The sequence below is a fragment of the Larimichthys crocea genome, chromosome XX (assembly GCF_000972845.2).
Source record: "Larimichthys crocea isolate SSNF chromosome XX, L_crocea_2.0, whole genome shotgun sequence".
In the NCBI taxonomy this organism is placed as follows: Eukaryota; Metazoa; Chordata; class Actinopteri; family Sciaenidae; genus Larimichthys; species Larimichthys crocea.
The window spans coordinates 7,729,581-7,740,437 of NC_040030.1; the positions used below are offsets into that span (position 1 = coordinate 7,729,581).

The window sequence follows — 10,857 nt, forward strand, 5'->3', positions numbered from 1 at the left end:
TTTTTTTTTTATATAATATCTGTCAAATACACTATGAAGATAGCAACACATGTGCTAACGTCAGTTCAGCTTATTAGCACTAGCAGCTAATGTTAGCCAGGCATGCTGCTACAAGCCCCGGTGAGCTTTAATGTGTGTGACAGTTGTGACTGACACAGTGCCAACAACGGCATTCAACAGATAATTACATTTAAAATCGTCAAATAAGTTCAGTTAAAGTTAGTTTAGCCTCCTTAGCTCGCTGAGCTAATTAGCTGTATGGGCTCACATATTCATGTGTTTAAAAAAAAGAAAAAAAAGAGAGAGAGACTCCTACCATTTTCACAATTCCTCTTTGCAGAGGAGCAGACGGAGCAGGAGCAGTCTGAGCTGGTGCCGAAACAGATGCCATGTCCACCGGTTTGAAATCTATATAACGCCGTTTAAAAAAGAAAAAGGGGTGAGCAGGTTTTTTAAAGGGGAAAGCTGTGGGGGGGACTCTTGAAGTGAGTGACTGTTCTACTGAAAGCCAAAGTGGAAAAAGGCTGAACGCCGATCAACACACACGTTATACCGGAAACACACCGTGTGCCATGCATACACACACGTCAAAACACGTCCGGGTCCGTGAGAGCGAAATGAATGGGAGCGAATGAAGGGCGCCTCTCCGCCGCACGAACGAAGTGAAGTAAAGACTTCCGGAGCAAGACGTACGACACGTCAGCATAGTGTTAACCCACCTAATGCTGCCTTCACGGCGCGTCGGGAATTCCTCACACGCTGCCCGACCGTGCAAACGAAGTAACAAATATTAAAACAAGTAGAACTAGTTTAACAGCTGCCAGAAACAAAATGAAATAATATTTTGTAAGCACAGAAGAAAAATCTTATTGAGTCTCAAGTTTTAAGTGTCAGGCTTATTCATGGTATGCAGGTTAACATGGGGTCACTAAACAAAAAGCCAAAACAATAATATAAAAGATGCTAAAAAAAATACATATAAATATGAGCATAATACAAAATATACTAAAAATAGAATGCAAAATATACTTAAATAGAATATGAAATATGCTTACATAGAATAGATGGAAAATATGTTTGAATCTTCTATACATTATACAAGGTTGTGACAACTATATTCAAGCATTACTGTATAAATATAAACATACTATATGAATAGGATATATTACATTATTGGAATACTGACTGTAAGGTGACACTGTAAAGTAAAGTGTTTTTACTGATGACCTGTATTAACCACTTCACAATTGAACTGTCTTTGTTTGTTTGTTTGCTTGTTTGTTTGTTTAAGAAATGAATTAAACCCATTCTCTTTGCATATCCTCTCCTTCTTTTTCTGTTCCTGTATGAGTATGACTGAAATTATATAAACCAAATGGATATAGTTTTAGTTATGTGATTCTATTTTAGTTCTATTTTAGTATTTTTTCTGACTACATTTAACAGGACGTCACATATGCCAACACCAAAAAGATCCACACAGGCTGGTATGCAAGCAGTTTACAGGCAAACATATAAGGAAATCTTTAATGTTCTCTTCTACAGAAGAAGTGTTTGATGACTAACTAGACCTAGAACCTATAGACTAATCGCTGCATTGCAGTCTCCTCACATCACCCTAACCGTCCTAGTGTAAAGGAGAAACAACGCTTTAAGGGCCCTGTTTAGAGTCAGTATTTAGTTTGTCTGTTCTAGGCTACTGTAGAAGCACGGTGTTTCAACATGGCGGCCTCAATGAAAGAGGACCCGCTCCCACTGAAGATGTAAAAGGATCCTTTTTAAGTATCAAAACTAAAACATGCTTGAAATCATAGTTATGAATATTATATTCCATGTCTGCCTTATTCTGAAAATAAAGGCCCCAAATCTTACACACTGCACCTTTAATAACTAATTATGGTTGCATTCAATTTAGGTGAACCAGGCTCTGGTATTGTGCGCATTCACTGTTCTGTCTTACTGGGGCACATACTGGTTTCGAGCCATTGCTAATGTTATTAGTAACACCTGTTCTTTTCCTGCTTTGACAAGTCAACATTTCTGCTGTAAGAAAAGGGTCTATTGGTCTATGTGATGATACATGGGGAAAAAAATAAGTCAAAGTGAAAGAAGCAACCCCTTTACAACTGAAATACAGATGAGCAGGCTGACTAATATTAAACAATAATAATATGATTTTGACGAATAATGAGTAATCAACTGAGTCAGCATCTAGACTGTGGTGATATCATCACACCGGGGATTACGCTGCACCAGATGAAATGTGTTTTTTGTTTTTTTTGGTCAGTTGTACTTGGCCAGCTCACAGATGTGAGTAACCGTGTGAGTGGGAAGCAGGTCACCGCTGAAAGAGAATATTAATGCTCAGAGGAACTAATCAAAATATTTTCAGGCTAAACACTTTGAGATATTTGTTTATATCATGACTCTTAATAATCTGACATTAATACCCTAACATATGACTACTAAGAGGAAGAGACTGAGGAAAAAAACATCAAACATAATATGCTAAAGGAATGCAGATGACTCCAGGCGCTGAATTTGTCCATGTAATACATGGCTCGCATGTACAGGGGCATCAGTGGGATCAGGGGCTGACTATGTGGAATATACCTGGGATTATGGGTGGGAAATTAAAGTAAAGCCCATTATAAAATATCGTAGTATGGTGCAGGGCCATACCAGAATACCTTCAGTGCTCCTTGGCATAGATTTTTCTTGTGTCCTGTTTAATTATCAGCCATCTGTAGATCTGCCAGAGACGTTGTTGAGCTGTTGTCAAGGCACAGTATTTGTATCAGCAGCCTATATTACATTTGTGTGAAATGCACCAGAAAATATGTAAATTTAACCTATAAAAACTCTTTCAGAACAACTCAACAGTATCCACTAATACATTGTGATATTATTGTAACTTAAGCACTCATCATAACAATCTCTTGCAATTAAAACATGCTGCCTAATATCTTATATAATATAATATCTTCATTTTTCATTTTTATTCAGTCAGTTTCCAGCTGACTAATCTTTATTAGTCATTTTTATTTCTATAAAGATAAAAAAAAAAAAAAAAAAAAAATGTCAGTGTTTTATCAGCTACTCACTTGTTTTTCAAGTTTCAGGAGAGAATCGGGCACCATGATATCACCGGTTCGGGAAAAAAATCAATTCTAAATACACAATCAAACTAAAGAAAATGTTTTGTTTTTTTAAATGTTATGATTTTAAAACGTACTCATACTGGCCACTAGTACTCACTGGTATATTTTTATGAAAACCAAAAAATAAACGCTTTTAATATTAAGGAACGTTTTAATATTAATAGAGAAAAATTCACCATGAAAGATAATCATCACGAACGTGACACCAAAGCGCATGCGCCCCCGATGCTATCCTTCTGTACATTGCATTAAAGTTGCTTACCTGTGTTCCTGTAATTGTCTTTCGCTGTGAGTGTCCTGTCCTATTGAACAACACCTGAACGTTCATTTGGAATTTCTTCAAACTTTATGGCGCACATTTGGTGACTTCTGTACAACCTGACACTCTGGGGCTAATGCGCATCATATGGACCACAGCAGCACTGCAGGTTTAACACAAGCTCATAGCACTGACTGTCCTATTTTACAATTACAATTATTACAATGATTTTCTCTTCAAACTATTTGCGTAATTCATTCAAGACGTTGGTGGGTGATTGGGTAATGTGTAATATAAAGTATTGTAAAAGCAGGCACTTTAACCTTGGACTTCATAATATGTGTAGTTACCATGTCGGTCATCAAATTTTGAGTCTTTAAAACTTTTTTTTTTATTTTTTAATAAAATAAGTGGAAAATTAGCAATAATAATCAGGATTCAGCTTGTTTCAGAAAAAGCATTTAAGACTCGTTAAAACTTGAATGACATGGTAAGATGTGATTTTTGTAGCTCACTGCTGAACACCGGCACATGTGGTCACGGACCTGAAAGTGAACAGATCGAAGATCATTTAATAATAAAGAACATAAACAAGCGTCTGCGTCCACAGAATGGAAATATATTTACCAAAGTAAATACAAAAACTCAAAACATGGACGATACATAAATCTCAAAACAAGGTGGAGGTAAGTGCTGGACAAGCGACCAAGGAGGCTGCTCCGCTGCGCACACGTCACCTCTGTGCGCATTGGAGAGGTTTTGGTAACCTTTTTACGCGGATGAATTACCCACATTTCTCAACGCTTTAAGACGCAGTAAAGCACAGTCATACGTGTTTTATGCACAAGACAAACACGTAGGATAAGTTGGTACAATGTACACTTATTCTGCGGTACGATTTAGTCGCTTTAACTGCCGCTCCCTTCTTTGGCGAGCCAGGATTAAAATTTACGCACCGTGAATATGTGGTACTGTCTCAACAACACAACCTAAGTACGTTAATCAACCTCGTTTGGCACACACTGCACGTGCAATAAAGTACTATAAATCAATGACCACATCAACTCCCCGGTAATAAATTAAAAGGCTTGCCTTATTTGTCCTTTGTCTCGGTTGGCAAGGAGATGATGGTGTCCAAAAATGGCTGTCCTCTATCTAACCTGGCTGATTGTACACAGAGAGTATTATTGTCCTCTAACTCATGGTTAATGTATAATTTGGACCATATGGCATTTTAAAATCTGAGCCTTTATTTCGGTGGCACTTCGATCTGTGTGGACCCAACTAATGATATTCAATTAGTCATTAAACAGGCCAAAAGACGAGCCTTGTGTGGGTTTTCACATAGGCTAATATTTGCTCGTCAAATATTTCCCTTTGAAACGTTTACAACGCATTTTTATCTGCTGGCTGCCCAAGGAACATCTGTGAGGGTTATTTTAGCCTCCCTCTTCTGGATAAACGAGGTCCCCCAATTGGCCCTTTCCTTGCGCCCATATACGAGTCTATTTGTTCACGTTTTGAAAGAAAATGTAATAAAGAGAGACTGGGTGATGGATTTATGATTTATCAAAAGCACTTTACCATATGGCAGTCGTCATTGGCGCAGATTTCCAAATGTTTGTTTTATGAAAGGAGACCAGAGATCCTTTTAATCTGAGCCACTTAACCTAGGAAAGGATGCTCAAGTCACGTGACCACAAGTCCCCCCCTAAAGGATGAGAAGCATACCAGTGTTGATCATTAGGTTTCATTTGAAAGATGGCACTTGTACCTTTTGTTTTAGTAGTATAATACGCGTCGAAGCAGAAAATCTAAGGGCTGAATTGTGCTGCACAGAAAAATTGGTTTGTCTGATTGAGACTGTAGGGGAGCCTCTGCGCAAAAGGAAACCGGTGTGCCTTCCCAAACTATACTGATTCACCGATTAAAGCAGCGCACAGACATATTAAAATTTAAAACACAATTTATAAGAACCCAGGTGTGGAAATGTTTATTTAAATGAGTAAATGTGGTGCAGCCAAGAAATCTAGTCAAATCTTTAAACGTGGCATCATTTCTCTTTTCTGGTGCAGCAGAGCTCCATCTTAATGTATGTATGCCTCCAAAACAAGATGATATATCATATATATGATTGGTAAGTGATATCTTAACAAGATGATATATCATATATATGATTGGTAAGTGATATCTTATTTGAACTTATTTACCAAGCACATGCAACTCAACTTTTATTTTCTTCTATTACTAAATGTTTGGTGTGAGATCGAGCTCACATCTCCCATGTGGATTTAATACTAAATAGTTAATGTGACTTTTTTTTTTTTTTGGAGGAATCTTTTTGAATCATGATTTTCCATGACTCAATCTATCTCCCTTCCTCTGCACTTTGCCTGAATCTAAATACTGGACTACTTTTAAAAAAAAATAAAATAAAATACAAACCCCTGAAACAAATGAAATATAACAATAGTATTAATATGTCTGATGTGGAGACATTCTGGCAGCACAGACCTACAAATCTGAGGCCCATTTTAAAGTCTTTAATGCCCACATACACTTCCAGGCAATATTGACATTTCAGGTAACAGGCCACCACGTCATGTTGAGGTCTGCAGGCCTATAAATTTCTGCTGAAGGGCGTGATTCCCCTCATTGTCATTCACCAGAGATACGCGGAGTTACCTGGACAATTTATTTTTCTCCAAAGGCGACGTTTTTTTTTCTGGGGACATATATTTTCTTTTTGTGCTCGGTTTAATCATCAAGGCTTGGAGCTGAGAGATGTGCGGAACAAACGTTGATCTGCCAAATGAAGGTTAATTTGACCATTTTATTACACTGTACTTTTAGGCTATTATTAGATGTTAGACACCTAATTAAACACGTGAAGGTCTATATACACATTAAGTGGCTATTTACAGATTGAAATGGTACATTTTTTATGATCAGGTGGTGGAAGTATCAACCAGCTAGGAGGGATGTTTCTCAACGGCAGACCTCTCCCAGAATCCAAAAGGAGGAAAATGATTGAACTGGCCTCGGAGGGAGTCAGTCCAAGCCAGATCTCCAGGATACTTCGGGTACGCAAAAGCCCTTTTGTGTCAAAGTTGCACAAATAACACAATTTAGACTTTCAGGTGAGTTTTAAGAAGAATACCCACTGCGTATTTCAGGTGTCCAACGGGTGTGTGAGTAAGATCCTGAGCCGTTACCGTCGAACTGGCCTCCTGGAGCCTAAAACCATTGGAGGGAGCCGACCTCGTCTTCTAACGCCCGGTGTCATCTCCACAATCATCCAGTGCAAAAGAGAAAATCCAACTATTTTTGCTTGGGAAATCCGAAAGCGTCTAGCAGCAGCAAGAATATGCAAGGCCTCCAAAGTTCCCAGCGTAAGTGAGAATACAATTATTATAATTATCACTTATAATGAACTTGAAAATGTTCCAGAATTTGATAATGCTTTATTTTCCTGCAAGGTGTCGTCTATCAATCGGATATTAAGAAAGATGCACATGGATCACGGACCAATGTGTATGGAGATCAATGCGCACATCAGAACTGAGCAGGGTAAGTCACCCGTGAAGGTCATTGCACTGCTGAAAATAACGAAAGAATGAAGAACCTGTAACCTCCAACTGATGGTCATTGTAAGGAACCCTGCAAGGATTAAATGCATTACTTCCAAATAAATATGATCACGATTACCACCAGATTAGATAATCAAACCTGCTGATTCCCCACATAAATATAATGTACAGAGATGTGATAAGGTTGCTCTAATCTGAATTACAACAAACTATAGTGTAATGTGTGTGTGTAATGTGCAGATTTTGATCATCTGATTCAAGAAGAAGTTAATGAGACAAAGATCTTTGAGACCGTATGCAGCAATGAGCAGAAACCTAAAGGCGTCCAGCACAGAAACCGCACCACCTTCAGCCCGGAGCAGTGCACAGCACTTGAGCAAGGTAGGCTTCAAATCTTCAAAATGTTTTAAAATGTTTGTCTACTCGTCTAAAACTAAACTAGACCTCTGTCTCCTGAATCAGAATTCTCTCACAGCCAGTACGCAGACATGTACACAAGAGAGAAGCTGTCAGCAGAGATCAAAGTTCCCGAGGACACCATCAAGGTAGACTCATCATTCAAAATTCTCACACAGAATCACACGCTTAATCCGTCCGCTCTTGAGATGATTGTCTGTCTCTTGAAGGTCTGGTTTTCAAACAGACGGGCTAAATGGAGGAGGGAAGCCAAACACAGGAGTAGCATGCAGAGTGAGTTTGTGTGTGTGAGAGTGTCTCAAGGCAAGGTCCAGACAGATTCTGCACAATTCAATAAAAGGAACTGAAGTGAATAACAATGTGGACACACGTCCATTCCCACCTCAGCAGTTATTTGACAAAGTGTATTTTTGCAGACGTTCAAAGACAAAGAGACGACGACGCTCCTGTCACTTCATCGATCGCCAATCACAATCACATCGTCACATCTCAACAGGTACAGTGCGAATTAACACTAGGTGAGACAAACCTTCCAATGACCCCCAAAACTTTTTTGTCTGAATCAGATTCTCACTTTGAGTAACAGAATTATTTGGGTTGTTTCAGGTGAGAGATTTCGTAGGTTGAGAGTCGGTAGGTTGTTTTGGTCAATCAAAGTTGATAAAACTACACCCATACAGTCTTGATGAAGGAGATTAGCTGAAGCTTTCATTATTAATACATAAAGATGCTTTTTAAAACCTAACATTTTTGCCTATTTCATAATTCATTTGAAATATTAACACTTAAAACCAAACCTGTGAAATACACAGTGGCTTTTTGGTTTCTCAGAGTTGACAGAACAATACCGTATGATCACATTTGGATTGTGTTTGTGTTCATTTGAAGGTAACAGGAGTGTCAAGGGTCAACTGTGAAAACCCAGATACCTCCCCTACATGCACCGTGGTTGCCAGGAAGTTGCAAAATGGTTACTTCTTCCCAACAGAAACAGGTAAGATCCCGCAAAGATCCTGTTTGCTCAACATCTGAAATGCTTAAACAGTGGTAATCCATGTTGAAGGCAGATAGAAGATACTGAACATATGAATGGTTTAGCACCATCAGTGGATGGGTGAACAAGATATGTTAATGTTCCTCTGAGTGGTTGGAAGACTAGAAAGTACTATAAGTACAGTCCATTTACCATGTGATATCTTGAGAGATGCTCTTATTCTGTAAGTAAGAGTAAGTTTGTTAATGAACATGTCTCAATCTTCATTTTTTAGAAAACAATTTTACTCCTATGGGAAATTCCGGACATCTGACATCCATCTCAGTCGCACCCTCATTCTTCCACCAGTCTAACAACACCATGGTACAGACCATGACAGACAAGACGCTGCTGGATCACAGAGATCGATTCACTTTCCCGCTGATTCACCATCATACAGACACAGCAAGGACATCCCTTCCTTTGGCAGCTGAGACAATAAGAACAGACCATCCTGTGACTCAGTCCTGGAACCAGCAGGGAATTTCTTTTACTTGGAGCCAATTTCAACCGGATGAGAGGTTTCTGTTTACCCAGCAACCCTGGGATGTGAATCTACATCGCTACCTGGACTAAATGTGTGAACAATGTTCAGACATTGGTGTTTGACGAATGCATTTCTCACTGGATCAATTTCTAGACCGGAGGGAGATTATTCTAACCAGCAGAGGGCGACATAGGACTGGAGTTACACTCTTGTCCTTGACACTCATTTCCTTTTCAAATGCACTACAGCTTCATTGATCACTTTTATTTGAATTAGTGCTCTTGCAATAAGAATTGCTATAAGTAAGGAGTATCAGAAACTAATATTTTATCACTTCAGTTCAAAGTTCTTGTTGTGATTGGCTACATTACACAATCCAAATGGATCTTTAATTAGCACAATAAACCTTGACCTGTAAAGAAGTCAAAATTAACGCCGCTTTGTTAGCCATGAATAAAACTGGACAGATAAGATGGTAATACACACGTTTTAGAGGGTGACGATCGGTTTAATTTATGTGAGTTTCCAGGATATGAGGTGTTATATGGCAAGGTGTGAATAAGCCAATAAACACAGGTTCGCCTTGAAAGAGGGCAGATTTTAGAGGGCACACTTAGAGCTAGTAGAAGATACTAAAAGAGAAAATGATTTTTGGATACGTGAGCATAACTTCATGCTCTACATTCTCTACAGTATATCTGGTTAGTGATATACTATGTAACATAAATCATAGCTCCATGGATCATTGAAGATTACCACTGAATAATATGGATGTTATCTCTTTTATAGTCCTGGGCTTGCTGTTTGTTTAAGTGCAGAAGGAGTTTAAAGAGTTCTTCCAAGATTTCTTTCCTTGGGAGGCCAGTGGGAAAATCTATAAAAGTATAGCTTCAAAAAGTCTAAACATGACCTGATATCTGCTCTGCTCGGTATCAGTTTTTATGACTGCAACAGGGCAGAGGCATTGAGTTCCTTTATATCCCTTTACTACAGTGAAGAGACGGTAAGACTCAGAGTTTTTTAATAATTGGTCACCGGGGGAAAGGTTGGGATCAGAAGGCAAACAGCTTGGCCAGCAGTGTGGAAGTGGCCTACTGGCAAAATGACCTGTCGGAATTTAACAGCGTGACTCCAGATAGGTAAATTACATCTCCACATGACAGTGAGCGATTGTGTTGTGATTTCTACTGCAAATGTAAGTCAAGTGTGAGCCTTTTAAATAGCTTCAGTTCAGCTATTGTTCTTCCGTACAATTTTCAGTCACTTCCACATGTCTACTTTATGCTACTTTATATTTGTATTTCATATTTAAGAGGCAAATATTACACTTTTTAACTTTACTACATTTATTTGACAGCAGGTTAGACCTACCAGTGACTTTACAGAGTAAGGTTTATCATTGTATTAGATTTAACCAGTGGTTCTCAACCTCTTTGTGACCCTTTACAAAGAATTACTGTTAAACTGGGATTCCCTGATACACTTCACATGGTTTTCCAACTGTTTGACTGTCCAAAAGATAAATCTCGTAATGATTACAGATCTGTGTAGCAGAACTTTGTTTTGTTTTTTTCCCTACTTTGATTAATTATCTCATGACCACTCAGATGATACTCAGAAACCTCCATGGGTTTCACAACATCTGCAGTTGACAGTTAGCCAGCTGGCTAACACTGTCACATTTAAAGAAATGTTGTTTATGCTGTCTTTGTATATAAATAATATATAAATAAATGAACTGAAATGATCCCTAATCTTCCTGATTAACTGTAGATAAAGTACTTAAAACCAGCTCCACCTCAACCAACTACAACAGCTGCTTAAGCATCAAAGGTCCAGTGTGTAAGATTTATGGGGACTCACAGGTCCATTTCTCAGCAAAATAAGTACTTTGACTTTTGATACATTGA

General features: G+C 38.5%; 3 protein-coding genes across 3 annotated transcripts in view; 2 read left to right on the top strand and 1 right to left on the bottom strand.

Annotated features, from left to right (window-relative positions):
• The window catches only part of snd1 (staphylococcal nuclease and tudor domain containing 1), a 159,661-nt gene extending 158,975 nt beyond the window's left edge, over nt 1-686 (bottom strand). Inside the window, exon 1 of the mRNA XM_019273145.2 lies at nt 317-686. Coding sequence (XP_019128690.2) covers nt 317-391 — 75 coding nt within the window. The 5' untranslated portion in view covers nt 392-686. The remainder of the gene's footprint in view (nt 1-316) is intronic.
• Nucleotides 1-10,857, top strand: part of LOC104928802 (E3 ubiquitin-protein ligase TRIM38) — an 899,066-nt gene that overhangs the window by 569,533 nt on the left and 318,676 nt on the right. The gene's annotated exons all lie outside the window — the stretch shown is intronic.
• pax4 (paired box 4) lies at nt 6,351-8,459 on the top strand. The gene is given in 8 exon segments (XM_027272442.1): nt 6,351-6,503; nt 6,597-6,812; nt 6,900-6,990; nt 7,251-7,391; nt 7,473-7,555; nt 7,637-7,700; nt 7,844-7,923; nt 8,316-8,459. Coding segments are annotated over 8 exon segments (972 nt in total).